We start from the raw sequence: 27,494 nt of genomic DNA on the forward strand, positions 1-27,494 counted from the left end.
ATTTTAAATATTTTTTTTAATCAGAATGTGCATTTTTGTAAAGTTTTTCTTGGTTCTGCTCTTGAATTTGCCTTTGTAAAGCAAATGTTTAAACATAAGCAGCTGAAAGCTTTTGTCTTCTTTCAGATTTGCCCCTTTTCCAGGTTTTTCCCAAGAAAATATGGCCACTGTACCTAGAAGGGACCTGGAGGGCATGCACTCTGCCCAAGCCTACCAGGTGGGTAGAAACGATAGGAGAAAGGTGTGCTTCAGGTGACCTCTCCTGTAAAGCCAAGAGCATAGCCACACCGCCCTTCTTTCCATCTCATGATTTCAGTAGTAGCCCAGGAGATGAGAATCCGCTGGCCAAAGCCTTCCCCCATCGATGCTCTGGGGCCCTTGCTATGGCCTGTCTCGCCCCCTGCCCTCCAATCCTTCCCTGGCCAGAGAGGTGAGTCCACAGCCCAGCCAACCACAAGAATTAACAGAAGGCAGTTTCATGTGCTAGGTTAGAAACACTCTTTTTGAAAAGATGAGCCAGAAGCTGTTTCATGAACATTTTAAATAAAGCAAATCCACAATTCGACTAATCCAGTTACCTACTCAGTTTATTCCCCAAGATACTTGAAGTGAAGAGATCATCAAGTATGCCATTAAACAGGCATTTATTTTTAATTCAGGAAAAAAAAAAGTGAGAAAGATGCAGAAGATAGATCAGTATAGCCCGTCTTCAGCTTTACACAGGAAGCCTCATTAGTAACCTACGACGACCACAAAAGGAAATAGTTCTCGGAAGATGGCATGCCCCGTTGCCATTGATGCCCGAGGGGTACACGGAATCCGACACTGCTGCTGCTGCTGCTGCCTGTAGACGACTTATACAGATTGCGAGGACACAATCAGTTGAGTTGAACAAGTCAGGGCCTTCTACTAGGGGACCAAACTGTGAGTCCTTCACTAATGGGGCAATGAGCGCAGCTGCCTTGTGGCAAGGCAAGCAGACCATGGAGAGAGAGGTGGTGGTGGATCCAGATTTGCATTAATGAAATGCACGCAGAGGAAAGGTCATTTTAAGGCACTTTAGAAAACATGTTGATTATTTTAAATTGCTTTCAAAAGCAGTTTTGAGAAAACTACCTGCTGCATGCTTATAAAAAGAAAAGGCACTTTGTTCTTTTAAAACATACTTAATTAGCTAGACTAAGGGGAGGGAGAAATTGAGGGTTTTTTTTAAAGATATATACTAACTATATTAAAGATATATTTGTAAGCAATACTGCAGAGAAACACTGCTATGAAACTGGAAAGTCACTAATACTGATCCACGAATTATTTTTTCTTTCTGCACAAAACTGAATTCCCAGGAATAGATCAAAGAGGGTGATTTTCGGTGTAAACAAAAGGAGGTGATGTAACCATGGATGCCAGCCCGGCTTCTCTTTGTAATAATCTCACCGTAAGATCTGATTAGTGGTTTTACTTACAGATTTCAGTCAAACTGGTTATGTAATTGTGATACACCAAACAAGGTTAGTCTAGAAATTTAACATCTCAAGAGGGACAGGTTTGGAAAAACCCTAAATAAGCAAGCCAGTTTGGACTGGGTTGTAGAGCCCCCACCACCACACTTCCCTCCCTTCTGATGTCCTTCATTTTTTACTTGAAGCCTTGCAAAGTTATTTAAGTTGTATTTGCTTTTGTACAGGATGTAAAGGCTGAGAAATCATCTGTGAGCCAACTTCCCCGGCTAAGAGGATCTCCAAAGGTTGCATTTACTCCCGTTGGGGAAGCTGATCAGCTCACTAGTCATTCCTGCTGTCTCCCATCCAAGGCAATGTCTATTTCCTTTACTGGAGTGGCAAGGGAGTAATAAGAAGCTTTAAGAGAGGACCTAATATCACGCTTCTACGTGCCTTGCTCCACAGGAGGAACCATTTGGACTTCCGGGTGGATAACCTTCCCCACAGGTGCTTTCCAGATGTTAAGGCGACTTTAAGAAGCTTGTCTTCAATATTGACAGAGATTGAAAGAGCTGTAACTGTATTAATGTACTTGTGAACAAACAGATCAGCCTGCCACCAATGCTCAGAGAATGGGAGAGGTTTCGCAACCTTTGCACACTGTCCATTACTTTCCCAGATGCGTTTTCCTGGAAAAGTTGAATCTTGCCAATACTGCACATGCCTTGGTTACCTTACAATCAGGCTAGGAAAACGTGCTTTGTCCCTGGAAGGTTGTGAAAATACAACCAATGCAAACTTGAAAGCTCCTGGAGCATTACCGGCGTGCCTTTTATGAAGCATGAACTCCAGTTTTGTTAAAGCTCTTGTTCACTCGTTTCCACGCTTGTTAAAGGTGGTGGTGATGATCAGTCACGTTTTCCTTGGTCTGGGATGTGGATTGTTGAAGAGACATTTTTTTGCAGCATGATCTGGCCTATTCACAGCTTTCTTCCTTGCAAACCCCGTTCCTCATCCTGTTTTTATTAGTAATCTGACTTCCCAAGACATTGATTTCTCTGTAAGCTGTGCCTCTCTCTCCACCAAGGGGTCTTGACAGCACTGACTGGCTGCTAAGATTTTACTCTACTGCACATTTAGAGCCCCTTCCCAACAGCATACACAATGCTCATGATCCAAATATTTAGTCTGTTTTCTTCTCTGCCATCTCCTGTCTCTCTCTGAGACGGAAAGCAGATTAAATGAGTACCAATCTGATTTTAATTACTGCAGGCAGCCTGAAAATAGGTTGTACTTCTGGAAGGCTTTTGGATTCAGTGATGGGACAGTAATACCAAATAAAGTAATCATGGCACAGCTGAAAGACAGGACAGAACTTTAGAATCTCACGCCCAATATTCCTTTAACAACATGTTTCTCTATCAGAAACATACAGTCCTGTGTGGGGTGCCTGTCTAAAATCATCATCAGCAAGCATTTCTTTAACCTCTAACATACATACAATCAATGGAAAGCCACTGTTGTTGCCTAGAAAGCTACATGGATTTGTCCATGAAATCACCAGGAGCTGAGTTCAACTCAAAGGAGTTTTTACCTTCATGCATTAAATACTGCGGTGTCTCACTCCTTACATAAAAATGCAGACTGGAACTGCAGTCCTGGAGGGTGTGAAAATCAGAGCTGGAACTGCAGGCAAGGCTACGGTGAAGCATTGCAAAGATGGAAATGAACAGGGTTCACAGAAACAGAGTAACGAGACTGGTATTCGGCCCAGGACTATTAAAAGTCTTTTTTCAGTGTCCTAGATTTTTTTTTTTAAGCCTTAACTGGGATAGAGTTGCTGGGTGTGAACTTGTATTACAACAGAACAGGATTTCTGACAAAAGCCAGCTAGTTCGGATTGCAGGGAGCTACTGTTCGCAAGGGCACTTGGAAACACCAGCTGGGCCTCGCTCTAAGAAGATTTGAAAGGACTGACTGCAGGATAATAATTTAAGCAGCAGCTTTTTGCCAGGGCGACAGCCCATTTACCAGGGATGCTGTAAGATCAAGCCAAAGGACAAGCTGGCCACTCTGACCAGCCGGGGAGAACCGCACCAAGAAGAAACGAAAAACACGATCCGGTCAGCCTCAAAACTCCACGACGGGCTTGCCGTCTTTGTGTAAATAATTTGTGTAAAGGGAAAATGTCTGTTTAATCACTGTGTGGTGGTGGTGGTGGTGTGTGTTTTTTTTAAATGGGGGTTCAAATGTGTTCCAGGATAGATTATCTTCCCCCGCGAGGCAGCTTGCAATCATCGGAAGAAGGATCAGATAAAAACGAGAGAAGCAGAGAGAACGTGGAAATAGTGGCAGGATTGCGTGAAGCACAACAGCCTTTGCATTGTTTTGGGGGCTCTTGCGTTGCCGTGATGTGCTTGTGCTGATGTGGTTGGCTTCTGCAGGGGAGATGCGGGGAGCTATTTTCTACTTTGCCACAGGCGACAACCTCTCTCAATGATGCGCCAACGTTTTAGCACAAAATTTTGGAACACTACCTTCAAAGGAGCAGCTGCAGCTCCTACCATTCTTTAATACATTATTGTCCTGCAATATTTTGTGTTTTCCTAGAAAACTCATGGCTTTTTCCGCTTCTATATCAGTGTTTCTCAACCTTGGCCACTTGAAGATGGGTGGACTTCAACTCCCAGAATTCCCCAGCCAGCAATTCTGGGAGTTGAAGTCCACCCATCTTCAAGTGGCCAAGGTTGAGAAACACTGTCCTATATGCATGTTGGTCACACCTGAGTCATTTTAATTGGGCTAATTCAGAAGAACTGGAAACTACCTCAGTTTTAAACAGAACAATAGCTGGAATAAACCGATCTTTCACTTGGAAATGAGGCAGTTTCCTGTCCTGCTTTCAGCAGCACCATCTCATCTGGAGGAATCATCATGTGGAGAGATTTGAAACAGGCAGATCTTCCAGGGTTTATGACTGAACAGAAATCCAGTCCAGTGAAGATACCAGCTGTTTGGATTTTCCTTTCTCAAGAACTTCTAAAATCTCCCATAGACCTTAGTACTACATATTTGCCAGCTAAGAAACCTTGAAAAAAAGTTTGCTAAAAAAATAACTGGTCAAAGACAATTAAAAAGTGTGTGCAAGGCACTTGGCAGGAGAAGCCATTTCTGGAGCCTCTTTATGTGCTGGGAAACTGCATGGGATGGAAAATGTCACAAGTGCATCAGGGAATCACTTTGTTCGCAGGACCTTTAGACCAGATTACTTTCATTTATGGTTATATGGAGGAGCCTATGAGAGCTGTAAATATTTGGGGTGTGTGTGTGTGGACTGACAAATCGTCTAGATGAAAGTCATGCCAAATTGACTTGATGAAGTTCACACTTTGGCAAGAAAAGAAAGCCATCTAAGTTAGTGTACCTGGTACAGATTATCAGTAAGATTAATAATAAAACTTTAGGAAACCAAGCAACTTTTTACGAGGCTCCAAGTGCGTCTGTGGCTTGCGACCCAGCAGCACATGTGGCCCCTAAGGCCAAAACGACAGCTGTCTCCTGTTTCACACACTAATGGCATGGAGAATCTGGCTCGCTAACTCTTTGCTATTTAAGGAAGGCAAAGCACAACAGCCAGAATCTACCGTACCACTCTGGATGAATTAAATCAGTGTGTTTCAAACTTGGCAACTTTGAGATGTGTGGACTGCAACTCCCAGAATTCCCCAGGGGACAAGTTTGAAAAACACTGCATTAGATCAACGAGGGTTAAGATATGGCCCTTAACTCATGGCTTAGTCAGGAGAGGGTATGTTCTGTGGCCTTATGTTCTCCATAAAAGACTCTGCATTCTGGGGAATATCACGAACGCGTGGGGAGCAGGCAGAGACACAGGTGGAGAAGACTTTAAATGGGAGTAGACCCTTAAGCTGCTACTGGTTACTTTCCATTAGAATTAGTGGGAGAAATCCATAACCAGGACCTCAAACGTCTTGCGTAAGTGCTTCATATTTGGAATACCCTTCCCCCAGAGGTCTGACAGGCCCCTTTGCTCCTGGACTTCTGAAAACGACTAAAGACCGGGTTTTGTCAGCAGGCTTGGAATGGGAGGGGGAATATTTATACCTGGGGATGGCTGGCGCCCTAAGTGATTTTGAGGGGCGTCCTACGCTCATGGACTGATTAAAATCTCTTGCCACTTAGATTTTACTATATTCTTATTTTATTGTATTGTTATACTGAAATGGTTTTACGTTTTAACTGCATTTTATTGTAAACTGCCCAGAGTCCCCCATGAGGGGGAGATGGGCGGTGAATAAATTTATAAATAAAATAAAATAAATAAAAATATTTACATAGCCTCCTCCAACCATTTGCTTTCTAGATGTGGTATCAGTGCAGATGTGGTACCATGACTTGCTTAGCAAAGGGTACATTTAGCAAAACACAGCACCTATTTCCAGGGGGTTCTTGTCTTGATATCACTTTAGAGAAATGTGACATAGCCCCAGAACGGATTTTTTTCTCCTTATCAGTTCTGAACGTTAGCAGTGCTCCAGGTAGAAAGGCAATTAGACAAGTGGCTGAGGTCACCAAAAGAAATCCTCAAGTATGTAACAGGAGAGGCTGATAAAAATGACATTATGCTATCAGGCCAAACATATACGGTGCGTAACTGGCCAAGGAACCATGGCAAGAGAGACAGAAAGCTTTGCTCAGAGAACTAAACATGTGACAAAATGCAGGGTTCAATATCATCTGCTGTTGCAACAAGAAAGGTGGATTTAATATAAACCAAACTCAATGTTTGGCAGAAAAAGGAAGCATTTCACCAACAAAAGGCAGATGTATTATTTATTTCTGCTGACATTTATTATAAACAGTATCCCTATTTTGGGCTCTTATAAAATGTCTTTCTACACATGTTGCTAATTACATTCAAGACACTGGAAAGTATACTTCAGGGCTAAAGCTGTGGAGAAAACAGCAGATTTCTAAAACGGCTATGTGGCCCCCTTCAAAAGCCAAGGCGCTACAGCAAACTTGGAGGTATCACCCTGGACCTCCACCTCCTTGTTCTCCAGTCTCATTGCCACATGATGATAAACTGAGTTCCAGCTGCTCTTTTAGCTTTCAGCAGTACCTTCTGTCATCAAACTAGATCTTCCTCCATTCCAGCGACTCGGACGGCCAAGTGCCTATGATTACCCCAAAGGTAGGAACTTCACAATATGACTTTTTCACACCCTGTCATGTTACCCTTTCCAGACTATCTCACATTCATCAGCAAGGAAATAGTTACAGGCCTGAGGCTTACATTAGCTGAAACGTATGTTAATTCTGCTCTGTTCCTGGATGATGTAATATTTTTAATCCATTATCAATACATCCAACCTTGTTTTTTTTTTAAGATAATCCACATGGCCTGTTGGTGTTTTTCAAGGTTCTTCTACTCTCCTCAGTCCTTTTGGGCTGTACTTTTTATTTGCAAAGAAAGAAAATGTCCATTATCTAAAGCAACTCCTACTTCTCCAGGAAGATTTACCTTTGCAGAGAAAAAGGTTTAAATAAGGTAGCAAGTAATATTTTATGCAAAACTATGACATATACATTTTGAGCATGGCGATGCAGCATTTTTTATGTCCATGAAGAATTCAGATTCACACATATTATGTACGTGATTAAAAATATATGCAAATTCTACAGCATCTCCAAAAGAAGTTCTTTGGGTCATGGTCCCTGACTTTGAATTTAAGCACTGTTTTCTTTGAATTCCTTGGGGGCATTTTTTAACATTCCTAAGAGAGGTCACATTTTTGAAAGCAGGGGGATTTTACAGGAAAAAATGCACCAGTTCAATGCTTCCACAGCAGAAGCACCAAGAGACACGATTGAGAGGTCAGGACTCCAACCCTTTTCCATCAAACCCATTTTATATCTTTGTAGGTCCTCATAACTGATCCGGACATCTGTGTTCAAGTAAACATTTTATCTGCTTGCACATGTGCAAAGTGCTAGACCTATTTATGCTCTGTTCAGCAGCACATGTGGTTCCGAACAGTGTATACCATTACTGGTACTTAACCTCATGAAGTAAAGCTGCCAATGTATTACAGGATATTATATATTATACCAGGGGGACAAAATCCAGAAGAAGTTCCCGAGGGAAGGGATAAATTGAACATAAATAAATTTTTAAAAAACACCAATTTTGTCCTTGCATGCAGGCTGATGCCTCAGTCAGGAATTTCCTCTTAAGAGATTTCTCTCTGAGCCCTGGAAATACAACAAGGCATCCAACAGGCTTGACTCTTCAGGAAGCAGAAAGCTGTGAAAGCACCAAGGCACTGCTTTTCTAAATAAACTTGGTGAAACATAGAACGATTTTAAAAAATGAACAGAACAAGCAATAATATTTATCCACAAAGTATGACTAAACAGTGCAAAAACACGGGGGCACCACACCTTCCAGGAAATCCACATCTGCAGAGCAGCTTACCCTGTTGCTGAGGAAGTGATGGGATGACAGAAATAGCCTAAACCCTCCCCATTTTATGCTACACAGAAAAACGGGTTGAACCGGGTACCCTGGAGAACATTCTCAAAATCGCATAATGATGGTGACGTGGAAACCTCCAACTGTCAGACAAGAATTCTAATCAGCATCTCCCTTCCTGGAAGGGCTTTGTGGAGCCATCTATGGCTCCCTTCACCATTTGAGTTTTATCTAAAAATTGTGCAGAGGCTGGGCTAAGGGACGGACTCGGCCCAAGGACATGGAAGATAACTCACGCCTACCAGGAGACAAAACTCTTGCCTGCCAACTGTCTACCAGTTACACCACGCAAATTCTTCTGCCATTAATCTAGTCAACCCCCAAAGCTATTCTGAAGTAGAAACCAACAGTCCAGGCTGACAATTAGTCACCGTTTGGATCATGTATTCAGAAACATCTTAAGACAAGAAGTGCCTAAGACACGTGACATGGGAGGAAGTCACCCTTAGCCATATCATCTATCACGTGCCACCTTTTGCACAAACCAACGACAGAATTGGCGGTCATATCCAACTAGCACACAAGATAATGCTGGGTAATTAGATTAAAGGCAGCCTCGAACTGCTGTTTACGTTTCTGCTCCTAAAGACTTCCACAGTCGGCTTATGCTACATACTCCTTTGCCTAACCTATCTGGTTAAACACTTCCAGTACATTTCAGCTGAAGCCTACATTTTGGTGACACAGTAGGAGCCTTCACGTGTTCGTTCTCTAATGCAGTGTTTCTCAACTGTGGCAACTAAGATGGGTGGACTGTTCTGACTGCTGATACCAGAAAGCCAAAGCAGATTGTGTTCATGGCGGAATGTTTGCCACTTTCTGTGTTTTATCAGGCCCTAAAATAGGGTTGGAATGTATGATTCGGTGTTCTGGTTGTCATCAGTCTCAGCCAACATCACCAATAATCTGAGAGAAGGGAAATTAAAATGTATGAGGGCTGCAGATTCCCCTTCCCAATCAAAGCAAACACCATCCTTTGAGAAATGCCTGCAAGGGGCAGGGTGCCAATGGAAAGAAAGAGAGGGGATTTGGATAACGGGTTATTTGTCCCCATATGTGACCTTCAGGGATCTGTAGCCTCAAAATTAAGACTTTGGGGCTGCAAATCCCTGAAGGTCACATATGGGGACAAATAACCCGTTGTCCAAATCCCCGATCTTTGTTTCTGGACCACTGAGCAGAGAAAAGTTTCTATTTTTAAGAACAAAGATAATTACCAAACACATTACAGTATACAATTGCTGAAATAAACCAATACGGTTAACTATTTTTATAGTCAGAAAGCTTACCAAATATTTCTCCATTTTTGGCATATTCTGTCACAAGGTACAACATGCTTTTGGTCTCCATTACCTGTGAATGGAGAAATTGAACATCATTTTAACTGGCAAAAAGAGAGGGGGGAAAAACCCCCGCAAAAACTTGGAAGCAACTTTTTCAGTATTTTCCTGAGGTAAATTACACACCAGAGGTAATCGTTACATGTGTAATAATTCTAAATTACTTTTAGAAATATTTCTACTACAGAAATATTTCTATCCTTCACATTTGAATTCGTGAAGGCAGGATGGAGGCCGAGCGTCCCTCAACTGGTGATTAAAAGGAATGTTACTGGAACACAAACATCTTTAAGATATATTGAGATTTCTCAGCGCTGACTGCAAGACGTAGCCTGGAAGTTGTAGGATTTGAGCCAATGTGCGTAAGCAATAACTCCTAAATTATCAGGGGAACAAATAAAATGTGCGATCTTAGCGCTGGATTCCATACAGCTGACACAACTAGCATTTATTGTGGGATGCAAAATATAGGAAAACAATGCCAGATACTTTTAATCTTGAAGGCAGAGACAAGATAAACCACGGCAATCTAGCCATGTAAGTATCGTAGGCGCTGGGGTGTCTGGGTCTGCTTTCTAGGAAGATCTGTCTCATTAAACAATTCTATAGTGACTTTCCCACAAAACAGAAAGACTACCTAGCAAGTAAGAACTGTAGCAAAATGTTGAAATCTTGCAAAATTCGCACCCTCGTGTGAATATTCTTGTTGAGAGTTCCTGCCAGTTAACCCTTTTCTTCTGCGGGATGTTATAAATTGGGGTGAACAGAAGGTAGAATTGGGATCAACTGGTGTATTTTAGGCAATCTGAAGTAGATCAGTAATGAATTCTGTCTCCCAACTGTTTAAGTATGAAAATGAAGGAATTGGATTTGGTCCACAAAAGTTTATGCCAGAATACATTTATTTGCCTTCATGCTATCACAAGACGCTTCCAAGAACTTCAAACATTTTATTTTCCAAACCTAACACAGATTGCAAACCCTCATGGCGGAGTGAGAACTGCTGGCATTAATGAATAATAATCTCACTTAGAATGTTGAAGCAGCCAGGCAGCTTGTTAGTACAAAGGCGAGACAGAAATGCTTTTAATAAATACAGAAAGCTGGAGAATTGATTTGCTCGGAGAATTCTTCTGGTGCCCTGATAAAAGTTTTACGTCGTGCCCAAAGTAATCTCTTGATCAAAGGTGGGCATCAATGTTTTCCTTCACCGAGGCAACAAAGCTGCGGCACTGGGAGGCATTCTAGGCCACCAATTTTGCAGCTAAAAGGTGAGCAAGGATCGTGGGCGAGGGGTGCAGCAATCCAGAGAAGGCCCCTTAAAGCTCACAAAACAGCAAAGACACGATTCCTCTGGCTGAGACAAAGCTTCTCATCAGCTCTTCAGCACAGTTACTTGGAAGAGGGAGGATCTGCGTGAAACACCATCCAGTTCCTAAGCTGAGAGGCTTCTGTTGAACACTTTTATTGGTGAAATCATTGGAAGAAGAAGGATTTGGTTAACTACAGTATTTCTGCAGCAATGCTCACGTCCGTAAGTGTCCTGAGGAACTTGGTGATACCTTCCTTGTGGGTAGAGAAAGTTGGTGATTATAATTTTTAGTCTGGTTAGCAAGGACAGAACATAATAATAATAAAAAAGTAGACCCTTTAATTCAACAAATTCATACCTATACAGTAACGAGAAAAGTACATCAAAACAGTGTCTGTATCAATCCCATGTTGCCCTCCGATATCTACAAAAGCAAATTAAAAAGCCACATTGCTCTTGTCTTTCATAAACACTACCCTCCCTGTTAACTTTTTAAATATGGGTTTATCACTGCATAAACCTGTATTGAAAAAGATGCAGAGTCAGCTACCTGAATGTATTACTGTCTCCCAATTGTACGCTGAAGGCTAAGTGGCAAAACTGACAGTCTTCCCATGGGAATGGCATTTACAAAAAGGAGGGATCAACTGCCCCCTAAAAAAAGTAAAAGACGTTTTGAAGATGACAAAAAGAATACTGGTGATAGCTGGCTGCTTTTTCCAGAAGGTCTCAGAACATGAAATAGTATTGTATTATTTTTGTGATGTGGATAATTCTCTCATTTCTAAACTCCAGTTCAAATAAGTAAGCTGTTCATTTTATAATATCAGAATTATCTTCCTGATGTATAGCATACTGTCAATATGAAGACCTGATTTAATAAAAGCCAGCCACATAACTCATAAGACAGTCCTCGATAAACCAAACATTGCTTCTGTCAATGGCAGGAAGGTTCCCTTTTCTTGAGGTTCAATATTTAATAGGAGTAATTTGTTGATGACATTGGGTAAGCTAATAAAGATAGTTATAAGCAAGGCTTTTATGTAAATTTACAATGATCTCAATCTGCTGGCATCTGATGGCCTATAGTGATGCTCCTGAAAAACTCTGTTCATTTCATTGTTTTACGTCTGGAGCTCGTTTTTGAATTATTGCATCCCTGTCTACGGGAACAGCATCTATATTTGAATTTTGGCTCACCCCATGGTGAAATTTCAACCACTTCCTACTCTGGTTTTACAGTTGGCTGTCATCATTTCAAACATCTGGTTATCTATGCAAAAGAGTTGCATTCAAAATGATCAAACCACCTCTTTTGTCACCCAGGTCAATATGAAGATCAAAACAAGTAGTGCTTAACTGTTAAAGGAGCATAATGTAGCTTTCCCTATAAATGTTATAGAAATTCCTGATTGCTCAATACTTTGAACTGTTTTATGCATACGACCTGCATAAAATAAAAGATAATCAGTGCTAATGGAGGTATGGTGCTCTAAACAAGCCCTCAAGGAGATTTCTAGGACATTTACTTGATTGATGCTAAGATGAAACTCTTGTTTGTATGACAGGATCGCTATATAATGAGGAAGAAAATATAAAAGAAATATTAGATGACCTACTTAAACTTCCAAACGTATTTAATCCTCATAGTTATGGACCACAGTTACTTGTCTGAATGGATTAGGTAAGTCTAACAGATCTTTGACCAGTAACAACTCACAGATAAATTGGGAGAAGCAATAAACAGGTTCCATACTAATTTATATTTGTAGTGTAGATGTCTTGTGGTTTAGAATTAAGCATAAGCAATCCAAATATTTAATGCACAGAAACAACGTAGTCACTGCTGAAAAAACTGAGAAAACTTTAGATCAAGAGCAAAAGTCAAGCACTGTAATGATGAAAACTGAAGCAGGCAAATTACAGATTTTGAAATACCATCGTTCACTGTTCCACATTAGGAAATGGTTGAGCAGCGAATCGTTCCACTGAACATGCAGTTGCAAAGCTATTCAGGTCAATGCAGATTACATAAACAGGATCCTGTGAAAGATGAAGTCCCACTGATCCATCTGACCTTATGTTTAGAGAGGGCCAATATCCTCAAGTGACTCACTACACCCATACATACCCTCAGCCAGGATGCTTCCCCAGTGTGGCTTGTTCATAAGTACGTGTGCCAATGAATGCTGCCTCCCTGCTCCCACTTCACTGTTCCTTCAAGCAGCAGCAGATAAACTAACCAGAAATTTAGTAAGCTGGAAAAGTTCAGCATTATGCTCAAGCCTTGGCTTGTTGCTTCTCTGACAAGCCTGGATTTTAAAAACTACTTCAAACCATGGTTCCTTGAAGAACAACAAGCCAAGAGTCCCCATTCAGATATAAGATGGTTTACCCTGCACGTTCTTGGTTAGCATAGCTGTTCCTGCAGGTAGAAGGAACCAAACAGGCACAATTGCACAACATGCATTAGTACACTTGCTAGTGATCATAAGCCAGGATTCTGGCATTCTGCAGGCCTACTGCTGCTGCTACTGATTTTCCAAGTTGAACAGAATCCCTGCAGTCTAACCTAACACAGTTAAAAGTCTGTTCCTGACCACAACAACTGAGTAAACAATTGGAAGCCCAGCTCCCCTTGCCTGTGGTGGTTGAAGTCAATGGAACTTCAGGCTTGTGAATTAAGGCATGATTCAAAGCCAGTCGTTAACATTCAAGAAGGATGAAGCGAAAAACTAACCCTGAAGTACCTGAAATATAAAACTATTTTCAGATTTGTAGACTGGGATTAATTAATTACTACCCAATAATTCAACCAACAGCAACCAGACAAAAGCTAAATTCAGGACCTGACTGGTAAAAAGGCTTAATCCCCATCACTTTTTAACACTCAGATTTTGCATGCAAGATGGTCACATACCTGATAAAGTTTGATAATATGTGGATGGTCCAGCATTTTCATTATCTGTACCTCCCGGTAAATTTTCTCCAGGTTCACAGAATCTAGCTGAGATTTGTCGATAATTTTAATCGCCACCTAGAAACATACACAAGAGCAATTGTTGGTGTCAACCCTGCCTTGACAAACCAGTTCACCAAGGTGCAAAGAAGCTGCCACCATCTATTCTTGACTCAGTACTAAAACATTGCATTAGGAAAAGTCGAGGATTTGGGGGGAGTGTGGGGGTGGAATGGCAAGTATTATACAGAACCCAATGCTGGGCTTCGGTTGACAGAACTTAGTTCCTGGAAGCATGGGATTAACACTCCCTTGCCAATGCATTTCTCTACAGCAACCTGCTCCAAAGGATTCTCTAACTCTTTTGAGCAGATTTCGAGAGTACTGCATATGGGGAGAAGTGAAGAATCATGCAAGCAGACTTTCATTCGCGTGACGCCGGATCCCCCTAATTCATCTCATTTTACTTTTACAGTAATCCTCTTGCTTAGTGAAGATTTCTTTATCTTTATTTATATACAGGAGCATCAACTTTTATTCTGTTTATGCTAAAATGGAACAGAATGTGGAGTCCTGGGTGCTCTCTGAGCCTGGTTGTTTTCTTGCAGACGTTTCATTGCCAGACTGGGCAACATCTTCAGTGTGAAGAGGGGGTGGGCCTTGCTCGTATATACCATGGCTTGCCCTGCCCGTGTTGGTGGGGCTGTTGTTCTCTCCTTGGGCGTTCCTTGATTGGGCTGTCGTTTGCTGCTTGGTTGGTTGCCTGAGTTGATAGTTCCTTGATCAGGGTGTACTGTGCTGTTTGATGGTTCATCTGGTGTTACTCCTAGTGTTGATTTTTGCATATCTGGGTGTCGATTGCTGGCAAGGGAGTGTACTGGTCTTTTGGCTTTTCTATTGTCTCTTTTGAATGGCATGTAAATGTTGTTTATTTATTAATCAAATTTATCACTGCCCATCTCCCAAAAGGGACTCTGGGCGGTTTACAATAAAAGATAGATAAAAATATAAAACTATAAAACCCTATGATACAGATACAATAAATACAATACAAACCTCGATGGTTAAAAGTTCTTTATGATTTGCAGGCAGAGCTGGGTCCTTCTAAGAAACTAACCATCCCCAGGAATGGCTACTCGCCCTCCCGCCCCAGGCATAATTACAGAACCAGGTCTTTAGCTGTTTCCTAAAGTCCAGAAGGGAGGGAGCTAACCTCACTTCCGGGGGAAGGATATTCCAAAGGGCAGGTGCTATTGCAGAGAAGGCCAGCCTCCTGGACCCCGCCAGATGGAATTCTCTTGCAGACGGGGTCCGCAGCATGCCCTCTCTGCACGACCGGGTGGGACGGGCTGATGTGATGGGGAGGAGACGGTCCCTTAGGTAACCTGGCCCCATGCCATGCAGGGCTTTAAAGGTGATAACCAACACCTTGAATTGGACCTGGAAGCAAACTGGCAACCAATGCAGCTCGCGGAGCAAAGGGGTGACGTGTGCTGATCTTGGGAAACCCAGGATCGCCCGCACAGCTGCATTTTGCACCAGCTGTAGCTTCCGGATACTCTTCAAGGGTAGCCCCATGTAGAGCGCATTGCAGTAGTCTATATGGGAGATAACCAGGGCATGAGTGACCGTTCGCAGGGACTCTCACTCCAGGAAGGGGCGTAACTGTTGCACAACACAAAGTTGCACAAAGGCCTTCCTAGCTACGGCTGCCACCTGCTCTTCGAGCAGGAGCTGTGAGTCCAGGAGGACCCCCAAGTTACGCACCGGGTCTGTCTGGGGCAGTGCAGCCCCATCCAGAACTAAAGATGACAATTTCCCAGAAATCAAGGAGCCATTAATATTGTTTACCTCTATGTGTCCGTTGATGGCTGCTTTGTCTGAGTGCCAGGAATTCTCTGGCAAACCAAGCCAAATCCAAAAACGCCAGAAGCCTGGCACTCAGACAAAGCAGCCATCAACAGACACATAGAGGTAAACAACATTTACATACCATTCAAAAGAGACAATAGAAAAGCCAAAAGACCAGAACCCCTCCTCACCAGCAATCAACACCCAGATATGCAAAAATCAACACTAGGATTAACACCAGATGAACCATCAAACAGCACAATACATCCTAATCGAGGAACTATCAACTCAGTCAATCAACCCAGCAGCAAACGACGGCCCAATCAAGGAACTCCCAAGGAGAGAACAACACCCCCACCAACACAAGCAGGGCAAGCCACAGTATATAAACTGAGAGCAAGGCCCACTCCCTCTTTGCACTGAAGATGTTGCCCAGTCTGGCAATGAAACATCTGCAAGAAAACAACCAGGCTCAGAGAGCACCCAGGACTCTGCAGTTTAACCCTGTGCTGCAAATATTCGCTTCGATTGGTGGAGCAGAAAGCTTTAAAGGGAGACTTAAGTCTTCAACATTATCATGGCAGCCACAGAACACAGAGGGGAGCAAACTTTCTGAAGTTGATCATGGAAATGAAGGATAAGCAAGTGAAAGGGTCTGCTGCTCAGGAAGGAGAGAAAACAAACAAAAAAATAAACTAGACATTGCTTCACACCAAAAGTGCCTCAAAGGTTGCTCCTATTAAAAGTACATGACTAATATTGTACATTAGTCACATGTGGAACTTATATTCTCTATGCTCGCAGGAAGAATCCCCCACCTACTAATCTCCAAGAGGGGGGAAAAAGTTCTTTAACATAAAAGTATAGTTTAAGAACTTCACAACATGCGCAATTAGAAAGCAAAATCAGTGGAGATGAATGATTGCATGCTTTCCATTTTAACTCTGATTAATGTTTCGGACATTAAAAAAACCCCCACACATAATTATACAACTGAGATCTGACTATAAGCTCTTCTTCGGGAAAGCTAAGCCAACACAACAGACACAGCTCAACATATCTACAAATCTGTATTTGTTTTTTTTAAAAAACAGAATTAAAGAAACACATCCATTTTAAAATTCAAAATTAAAATATACGAATGACCACCTGATAATCACAGGGGATCGTCTGTGAAGAACTAGGCAAGAGCAGAGTGACCTCTAAAAAACGGTATCAATTGTTTTCTCTCTCTCATACACACGTTGGCAGACAGGCTTGGTTCATAATTACACAAAGACACAGTGTGGCTTATTTGGTTTTCCCTTATCAATCTTCTTTTATTAAGTTGCTTTCCATCCAGAGGGCATCTTTCCAAACTGTTATGATGCCCCTTTTGTGTATATATCACATTCCTTATCATTGGATATATAGACAAAATGGCTGTAGGAGGCATTTTTCTCTACAGTATTAAAATCTGCAATCATTCAAGTAAGAGGAATGGTGAAATAGTCTAGACAAGCAAAAGGAAATCTTTCTTCACAGAGCACATATTTGATCTATGGAATTTGCTTCAAGAAGATGCTGCTTGCTTGGACAGTATGAAAATTATGAGCCAAGACCATCTTATAGCATCTCCAGACTCAGATGCAAAATATGTCAAGACTGATGAGAGAACTATTCCCATCCTCTGCACTGGTGGGCTTCCAATAGCATCCTGCTGGCCCACTGGGAGAACAAAAAGTATTTCTTAAATTTTCTTTCAAAATTTCAAAATGTTTACACAGATAGGCTCCTTCTTCTATTTATTTTAGGCAAGCCTGGATTGTGTGCAGGACCTGTGCTAGAAAGGGACTGTAAGGTACTTTAGATTCCTTCACAAAATATTCCCAATCAGGTTTTCCCTAAGAACAGATCTAGCTGGGAGAGATTATTTTCCAATTAGCTGTCGTCAGCAACGGTACTGCAAAATTCCACAGCAGCCACCTGTGGAAACAAAGTGGAGGGTCTGATGCAATAGGAAATGGCATCTCTTTGCTTTATCGGAAAAGCACGTCTATCTCAAATCACGTCTGAACCTAGTTATCAAGAGCTTAAGTCTCTACATGCTGCAAAGAGCCATTTAGAGGCTTCTATTTTCCTCATGCAAGATTGAGAACGGATGCAAGAAAATTGAAAGTCAAAACTCTTTGGGAGAAGTATAAAGCCCACACTTCTCTTGTTTACCCAACAGATAACTAGCTTATGAAAATGTCACAACATATAATTAGGATTAGCATTGCTTCTAAAGACCAAAAGATGAGTCACGAGAATGTCAGCTTTTATTAGAAACAAGAGTAAAAACTCTTATTCATCCCAGACACCTTGCAGGCATCAAGGAAAAGAAGGCGCATGAAACAGCTTGCCCCATTCAAAGAAAACAAATCCGCAAAGGCAGAGAGACATTTTAATAGAGAATCAAAACAGAGGGACACAGCCCGTATTTTGGCAGCAGGACTTTTCTCCCTGTGCTATCAAAGAACATTTCCAAATAAACCAGAATGTGGATCTTTCTTCATCTACCTAAATTAAACAAAAGCCCTATTCGGCCCCGATCACAGGATGTTGGGCACTCCAGCCTATGCTAGAAAAAATATCCTGTTGTTTCTGGGTAGCAATTTTACATTACTAATTGTCATTCATAAACATTACAGCCAATCCTCCGAAATACATATGGCTCAGGATTATACGCAGCAGCAGCAGCATCTCAGCTACAAGCCACGTGAGAAGGCAACCCGGCCTTTTGCCCGTGTTATTTGGAAACAAGAAATGGAACAAAACCTTCAACCCTATGTCAAGGCCTGGCACGCGGCACCCCAAACACTTCAGAAGTGGAATGGGGTTATACGCTTAAGCCTTTCAAGATAGGTGGTAAGAGCCGACCTCAAACAACATTGGCATTTCCAAGCAATTCAGATATTTTGCCAGCAGTTTATCTAGCCTGAACAAACACGAAATAATGGGAGCACGGAGAGACCAAAGGGTTAGATCACAGTCAGGAAGAATGACAAAGCGCAAGAAACACCTTCATGTGGGTGCTGAAATGGCCATTCAGTACAAACTGGATCAACAAATGGCTTTTTAAATTCTTAATAGGAGAAAAAAGAATGGACAACAGCTCAGCAAGTATTTAAAATGAGAAAAGTGTAGATCTGAACCAAGAATCACAGCCTAGAGCAGTGTTTTGCAACCTTGGGAACTGGAAGACGTGCGGACTTCAACTCCCAGAATTCCCAAGGTTGCAAAACACTGGCCTAGAGACTGATTGGACACGGGCAGTAGATAAACTGCATGAATATATACAGTAGTTTACAATCACATTCCAGCCTCTTGACTTAAAATACTGTTTAAATAAAATATATTAATATTTCTAGCATTTTTTGTGGCTAGAGCCAAAAGTAAAAACTTCAGAACCTACACAAGAGAGACTGTGCTTTGAAAGCAGGGAGATTAGCAAATCTTGCTGTAAACCTTACTCAGATTTCAGTGCTAATCCGGCTTGCTGCCTGTCATGAGTGCCGTTGAGCTAAAGTAATCAGCGCAATGGCACTCATGACAATGACAAGGAAATAGGTGAAGGGGTACAAGTTAAGTAGCCATCAACCCACAACGACTAACGGCTAACAAACAATAGATAAACGGATCACGGAGCCACCCAAGCCATCAGCAGCAATACCACGGGGATCGCCCAGCTGAAAGCAATCAGCAGAAGAATGAAAACCTGAGGATGGGCGATCCTAGAAACCCTCAACCAATGGCAGGGCAACGCATGGGACAAAGGGGGGTGACGTGACCGAGAGCGAGGGGGCGCTGACCGGCGCGGGGTATTTAAACCCCGCACCGGCGCGCTCCTGTCACTCTCAGCTTTTTCTAACAACGTTGTACCTATCCTGAAATAAACCAGAGCCTGCCTTGCAACCCAGTGTCTGAACGTTATTCAGAGGTAGGCAGCGCATGACATAAAGCTGAGAGTCATAAACTCAGCCTCGCCGAGCCCCACCGGACGACAACGAGCCGCGGGAGGAGTAGACGGCGAGAAGACCAGCAAGATGAGGCCGGAACGGCGCGGGCAAGGAGGGCGAGCCGCGCGGCAAGAGACAGAGGAGGACCGACCGAGGCCAGAGGCACCGCGGACTCCCGGAGCCATGGACGCCCGCCCCACCCGACCCGAGCCTCAGCTCCAACCCCAAGGGGAGATGGCGACGGAGGCAACCCGACCGCGGGAGGGAGCAGCACGACTTCCGAAACCAGCGGAGGACCCCGCGCCCCACATCGCACCCCAGCAACGGGCGTGGAGCGACAGCCCCACGGTGCTCGACACGGAGGAGGACGACGGAGACACCCATCAGACGGAGGAGGAAGCGGACCCGCGGCGGAGGGACGATGAACCCCCCCCCCCCCCGAGGACGCGCCAACGGAACCGGCCCCAGCGGCGGTGCGGGCTGTGGACGAGGAGGCACGAGCTGAACTCGCGGCCATGCGGGCTCAGCTGACGGAACTCCGGACCATGCTTCAGGCGCTTATGCCCCCCGCGCCACCCAATGACGTCCCCGCACAAGCCCACACCCCGAGCGAAGCACCGAACCCACACGAGCCAGCGGAAAGCCAGCAGACGGCACAGGCGGCCGACACCACATCCCGGGAAGCGAGAGGCGGGGCCGCGCAAAACGCCCGGGCCCCAAAGGACTTCCCCATCTTCTTCGATGGGACCCCCTCAAAACTCTCGTTTTTCGTCACCAACGCTAGGGAGTTCATGGGGAGGCACGGACACTCCTATGACTCCGAGGCCGACAAGATCGGCGCCGTGGCGATCAAACTCCAAGACAGGGCGGCGGACTGGTACGTCCAACTGTACGAGTCCAGCTCCCCCGCCCTCGCCACCTTCCCTGCTTTCATCAACGAGATGAAAAACTATTTCGAAGACCCCCTAGCCAAAGTACGGGCGAAAAGCGCACTCCAGAGACTTAAACAGGGCGCACGCACGGTCCCTGACTACGCCCTGGAGTTCAAAGCCCTCGCGGGAAAGGTCTGCGACTGGTCTGAGACCACCCTGCTGGAAATCTTCAAAAAGGGGCTCAACCGCGACGTTCTCCAATGGGCCCTCTACCGCGACGACCCAGAAACGTTACACGGGTGGATCCACCTCGCGGGGAAAGCCGAACACGCGCACCGCACCTTCCTTATGACAACCACGGAAGACACAAACTACGTCGGGAAAAAGGTACCCGCACCACACGGGGGGATGGCCGGCCCCATATACCCTAAAAAGAAGTTCAACCGGGAGCCCTGCGGGAGGTGTGGCAAATTAGGGCACAAGACGGCGGACTGCTTCGCCAACCGACCGCCGACCAGCGCGCCCAAGCCCGCCCCGAAAATTAGCCCCAAACCACCCAACCCGGGGCCGCCCCCTCACCGCCGAATGACCGTGGCCACAGCGACACCGGAAGAGGGCTGGGACGCTTACTGGGGAGAAGAGGACAATACCGACCCCGACCAGCCGGCGGGAAATGCTCCCCGCTTGCCCTGAAACGCGTGGCGAGGCAGGCGGCGGGACAGCAACGCGAACCACCTCAACGAAACGACAAAAGCTCCGTAATATTGGCAGCAATTCAACTCTCTGCCGGCAACGGAGCCACCACGGCCGCGGCACTAGTGGACTCGGGGTGCTCAAAAAACCTTATCCACCCCGACCTAGTCGCCAAACTCGAACTCCGCTGCTTCCCCCTCCCCACGCCGCTGGCATTCCACCAGCTGGACGGCTCCACAGCGGGGGGGAAACCAGCCACGCTACAAACCGAGCCGGTCACCCTGCAAATGGGCACTCACACCGAGCGCACATCGTTCGTAGTCACGCCCATCGGACGGCCCATTGCAGTCCTGGGGATGCCATGGCTCGCGAAAAACAACCCGCGGATCAACTGGGCGACCCGCACCTTCACATTCGGCGACGGCGAGTATCGAGCACCAGTACCAGCTGGCAAAAGCAACCCCACGGTAGGACGAGCGGAGGCGACCACACAAGACAACGCCGCTACCACTGCAGACCTACCGGAACAATACGCCGACTTCTCCGAGGTCTTCGGAGAAGCAGAGGCAGACCAACTACCCCCCCACCGCAAGACGGATTGCCGAATCGACCTACTGCCCGACGTCCCCCTACCTAGACCAAAGATCTATTCGATGACCCCGAAGGAGATGGCAACCCTCCGGGAGTTCATCGATAAAAACCTAGACAGGGGATTTATAGAGCCAGCATGCTCACCGGTCGGAGCCCCCGTCCTATTCCGGGAGAAGAAAGACGGGACCCTACGGCTCTGTACCGACTACCGGGGCCTAAACGCGGCTTCCCTGTCCAACAAATACCCCTTACCCCTGGTGAAGGACATGCTCGCCCACCTGTCCACGGGCAAAGTCTTTTCCAAATTGGACCTGCGCGAGGCGTACTATCGCATCCGAATCAGGGAGGGGGACGAATGGAAGACGGCGTTCAACTGCCCCCTAGGCGCTTTCCAGTACAAGGTACTGCCCTTCGGACTCGCGGGGGCCCCTGGGGTGTTCATGCAGCTCATCAATGAGGTACTGCATGAACATCTGTTTAAAGGGGTCCTGGTCTACATCGACGACGTCCTTATTTACACAAAAACATACGAGGAACACGTAACCTTAGTCAGGCAAGTCCTCGACAAGCTCAGAAGGGCGCAGCTCTATGCAAAGCCCACAAAGTGCGAGTTTCACAAAGACCGCCTAGACTATTTGGGGTATCGAATCTCCGGGGACGGCATCGAGATGGACCCCGCAAAAGTCGAAGCGGTACTAAACTGGGAGCGGCCCCGCAACAGACGGCAACTACAGAGCTTCCTGGGATTCGCGAATTTCTACAGGTCCTTCGCCCGGGGGTTCGCTGAGATAGCCCTACCCTTAACGGACCTCCTCAAAACCAAAGGGGTGGGGGACACCAGACGCGCCAAGAACCCAGGCACAGTGCTGAATTGGACTCCCGCGTGCCAGACCGCATTCGACAAGCTGAAAGCGCTGTTCACGACGGAGCCAATCCTCGCGCACCCGGACCCAGAACGGCCGTTCGTGGTCCAAGCCGACGCCTCAGACTTCTCCCTGGGAGCCATCCTCCTACAAAAAGACTCCACGGGGCTCCTGAAACCATGCGCCTACCTGTCAAGGAAGTTCTCCGAGACAGAGAGGAGATGGCACGTCTGGGAGAAAGAAGCCTTTGCGGTGAAATCGGCACTAGAAACATGGCGTCACCTACTCGAGGGAGCCACCCAACCATTCGAGGTCTGGACGGACCACCGGAACCTCGAGGCCCTACGAACGCCTAGACGCCTTAGCCCAAAACAGGTCCGATGGGCACAATTCTTCAGCCGCTTTGATTTCCAGTTGAAGTTCATGCCGGGCAAGAAGAACTTCCTGGCCGACGCCCTCTCCCGGCTGCCCCAAGACGAAGAGCCCGCCCCAGACACCATTGGGACGGTCCTATCCGCCTCGCAACTGGGGATGGCCGTGACCACCCGAAGCGGCGCACGGAGGCAGCTCGACGCTACGGCGCAGCCGACGGCGGGACAACCGGCGACGGAAAGAAGGCAACCGCAACTACCAGGGGGAATGCGCACGGACCTCGCCGCCGCCCTCAAAACCGACCCCTGGTTCCTGGCAAACCCCGACAAGGTAACGATGGCGCAAGACCTAGCATGGGGGGAAGGCAGAATCTACGTCCCGGACTCGCAACGCCAGGCGATCTTGCATAGGTCACACGACGCCAAGCAAGCGGGACACTTTGGGTTCCTCAAGACCCTACACCTAACACGGCGGCAATTCTGGTGGCCCGCGCTCAGGCGAGACGTAAAAACCTACGTGGCGTCCTGCCCAACGTGCGCTCGGGCCAAACGGGCACCAGGCAAACCCGCGGGGCTATTGCAACGGGTGGCAGAACCCTCCCGCCCATGGGAGGAAATCTCTATGGATTTTATAGTGGACCTCCCACCCAGCCAGAAGAAAACGGCCATTTGGGTGGTGAAGGACTACTTCTCAAAGCAGGCCCACTTCATCCCCTGCACGTCAGTCCCATCCTCACAACAACTAGCCAAACTCTTCCTCATCCACGTGTACAGGCTACACGGATGTCCCGCACGTGTGGTGACCGACAGGGGCACACAGTTCACCTCCAAATTCTGGCGGGCCTTCTTGAAGCTGACGGGGACCCAACAGGCCCTGTCTACGGCTTGGCATCCGCAGACGGACGGAGCCACTGAGGTTCTTAATGCCACCTTAGAGCAATTTATACGATCCTATACGAACTACCACCAGGACGACTGGGCTGAACTGCTCCCGTTCGCCGAAGTCGCATACAACAACGCCGTCCACACGAGCACGGGAAAAACCCCGTTCGAAGTAGTCTCGGGGCGCGACTTCGTCCCCATACCGGAGCTACCTCAACCCCCGGAACCCCAGGTGGACGCCAGCGACTGGGGACGGAAGATCGCGGAAGCATGGCCAGTAATCACGGCGGCGCTGAAGGAGGCACAGGCTGCTTACAAAGAGCAGGCCGACAAGCACCGGCGCCAACAACCGACGTTCCAGGCGGGGGACATGGCCTATCTCTCCACCAAGTTCCTAAAGTCAACCCAACCCTCGAAAAAACTGGGGCCTAAGTACATCGGGCCGTTCCGAGTCACGCAAATAGTGAACCCGGTAGCAATACGCCTGGACCTGCCACACAACCTCCGGAGGCTCCACCCGGTGTTCCACACCAGCCTCCTAAAACCGGCAACCACCTCCCGATGGCACCCAAGCACGCCTCAGCCCGCACCGCTTATGATCGACGGGCAACACCACTTCGAGATAAGGGACATCCTCGACTCACGCAAGCAACGAGGAACCCTACACTATCTGGTCAGGTGGAAACACTTCCCCCACCCGGAATGGGTGGCGGCGCACAACGTTAAAGCGCCTGACCTGACCAGAGCATTCCACCGGGCATACCCCGACAAACCGCAATCAAGGTCAGCAAAACCAACCCCCCCCCCCGCAGGCCTCCCCCCGCCTCCCGTGCCCCAAGGGAAGGGGCCCCCCCCAAGCCCGCGACTTGGGTGGACCTTCCCCCCCCCGGGACTCACTCCCCCCGCCCCGGGCCCACGGGGTGGTGACAAACGATCGCCAGCACCCTCCCCCCGCCCCCTGGCCGCGGGGGAGTGGCAAGCAAGTCAACAGGGCAACCTGGGGGCAACGCCCAGGAGACACAACAAAGGCGACGCACTCCAAATAAGCAAAAAAGGGCCCTACCTGGAGCTGAGCAGCACCCGACCAGCCACGCCTCTCGCCTCGCCGAACTGAACCAAACAAACAGGGTGTGGTTGGAGCATGCGCACGCCAGGTCAGAACCCGAGCATGCGCACCATGGACACACCCTGGGAAGGCACGTGGTAGAGGGAGGAGCAAAGGGAGGGGCGACAACTACTCCGGCGGGAACTTTGAAAAAAAAAAAAAAAAAAAAAAAAAAAAAATGGCGTTTTGACAGCTCCATGGGGGAAACCCAGAAACCCGGGGGAGAACACTATTCGGAAAGGGGGCAGTATGTCATGAGTGCCGTTGAGCTAAAGTAATCAGCGCAATGGCACTCATGACAATGACAAGGAAATAGGTGAAGGGGTACAAGTTAAGTAGCCATCAACCCACAACGACTAACGGCTAACAAACAATAGATAAACGGATCACGGAGCCACCCAAGCCATCAGCAGCAATACCACGGGGATCGCCCAGCTGAAAGCAATCAGCAGAAGAATGAAAACCTGAGGATGGGCGATCCTAGAAACCCTCAACCAATGGCAGGGCAACGCATGGGACAAAGGGGGGTGACGTGACCGAGAGCGAGGGGGCGCTGACCGGCGCGGGGTATTTAAACCCCGCACCGGCGCGCTCCTGTCACTCTCAGCTTTTTCTAACAACGTTGTACCTATCCTGAAATAAACCAGAGCCTGCCTTGCAACCCAGTGTCTGAACGTTATTCAGAGGTAGGCAGCGCATGACACTGCCACTCTTTCATCCCCTCTTCACTATATATATATATATATCTGCTAGCAACATAACCTTTCCAGACAATGACGAAAGACATTTCTTCTGAAGGTCTGCAAGCTATGCAGTTCCAAGAATTTTGCTTTGCAGTAAGTCAGATGTTTTACACAAACAAAAGCCAAAGTCATCTGCTTCCCTGGCTTCCGGGTGCTTCTTCAGCTTCTGAAATCAGCAAAGGAACTCTGCAGGTAGTCCTTGCTTAGCAACCACAATTGGGATCGGAATTTCAGTTGCTAAGTGAAGCGGTCATTAAGCGAATCCCACCTGATTTTATGACCTTTTTTGCAGCGGTCATTAAGCAAATCACTGCAGGCATTATGTGGACCATGTGGTTGTTAAGCAAATCACATAGTTCCCTATCGATTTTGCTTGCCAGAAGCCGGCCCGGAAGGCAAGAAATGGCGATCACGTGACCACGAGACACTGCAAAGATCATAAATGGGAACCAGTTACCAAGCACCCAAATTGTGATCACGTGACTGTGTGGGATGCTGCAATGGTCGTAAGTGTGAGGACCAGTCATAAGTCAGTTTTTCCAGCACTGTAGTAAGTCCAAACTGTCACTAAAAGGTTGTTAAGCAAGGACTATCTGTATGCTAAATTAATGCCAAAGCATTCTGATTACAACAAAACTTCCTTTGAGGTTCTCCCCAGGTATTCCACCGTAGACTAGGCCTTCACTGCTCAATTTGTTGCAGAAGACCTGGCCACCAAAGGATATATTCTGCTCTTCTTTACAGGCAGCCTACCAAGTTTACGCGGTGCTCCAATACGTTTTAAGGTAAAGGTAAAGGTTTCCCTTGACGTAAAGTCCAGTCGTGTCCGACTCTAGGGGGCGGTGCTCATCTCCGTTTCAAAGCCTTGGAGCCGGCGTTGTCCATAGGACACTTCCGGGTCATGTGGCCAGCATGACGACACGGAACGCCGTTACCTTCCCGCCGAAGCGGTACCAATTAATCTACTCACATTTGCATGTTTTCGAACTGCTTGGTGTGCAGGAGCTGGGACGAGCAACGGGAGCTCACCCCGCCGCGCGGTTTCGAACCGCCGACCTTCCGATCGACAGCTCAGCGGTTTAACCCGCAGCGCCACCGCGTCCCTCCAATACGTTTTAGCTTTCGGTTAAAAAATCCTGCTGGATATCAGCAAAACTCAGACATTTTCAGCTTGAGTAAAACAGCAAAAGCTGTGAATCTTGACTCTCTCTTTATACCTGTGATGCAGTACCAAGTCTTTACGCCTGAAAAATCAGTGGGCCTTTATCATCTAAATCGAATTATCACCCCAGCATCAAATTCCACTACATGGATTCTTTTACCCTCCTAATCGCAACCCACCCTGGACTTTGCCCATTTGGTTATTTCTACTGTTTTAAACGTTGTTTCTGAAGAGACAAGTCAAAGATATTGCTAGTTTAGGAACTGTGGGTGGGTTTTGGTTAGGAACAGTAAGACTCCCACATTACTAAAGCCCCGTTTATTTCAATGGGTTTAAATGGCACTTGGCTATTGATTTCAGTAGAGCGAATCTACACAGAAACTGATCTGGAACTGACTCACTGATTTGGATTTAGCCATGACTTACAGAATACGCCAGAAGGGCTTCACACATCATGCTAAGCCATAAACCATGGTTTACTAACCAAGGCTGAGCTCACACATCATGCTAAACCAAGACTAAATAAGTCTTATCACGGCTCACCAGAAACTCAATCGTTCTGTTTCCCACAGCATAGCATCTTTTAAAGAGCTGTGCATGTAATCATAGGCAGCAAGTAAAATGGATTCTTCTTGTCAGGATTATGGGTGTTAAAATAAGTCCTACTGATATCCATTGAGAAGTAGAGCTTTCAGAGGACTACTGTATATTTAAGATTTCAGTCTAGAAGGAAAGGGATTTAGGTTTCATAACAAAACAGCACAAATAACTGCAC

The 27,494-nt window shown here is 46.3% G+C and overlaps 1 protein-coding gene across 1 annotated transcript in view; it reads right to left on the bottom strand.

Moving 5' to 3' along the window:
* Window positions 1–27,494, bottom strand: part of SIK2 (salt inducible kinase 2) — a 60,865-nt gene that overhangs the window by 28,348 nt on the left and 5,023 nt on the right. The window contains exons 2-3 of the mRNA XM_063311251.1: window positions 13,568–13,684; window positions 9,285–9,348 (exon numbers count right to left, since the gene is read on the bottom strand). Of these exons, the coding sequence (XP_063167321.1) occupies window positions 9,285–9,348; window positions 13,568–13,684 (181 nt within the window). The remainder of the gene's footprint in view (window positions 1–9,284; window positions 9,349–13,567; window positions 13,685–27,494) is intronic.

The sequence above is a fragment of the Candoia aspera genome, chromosome 9 (assembly GCF_035149785.1).
Source record: "Candoia aspera isolate rCanAsp1 chromosome 9, rCanAsp1.hap2, whole genome shotgun sequence".
NCBI classification, from domain to species: Eukaryota; Metazoa; Chordata; class Lepidosauria; order Squamata; family Boidae; genus Candoia; species Candoia aspera.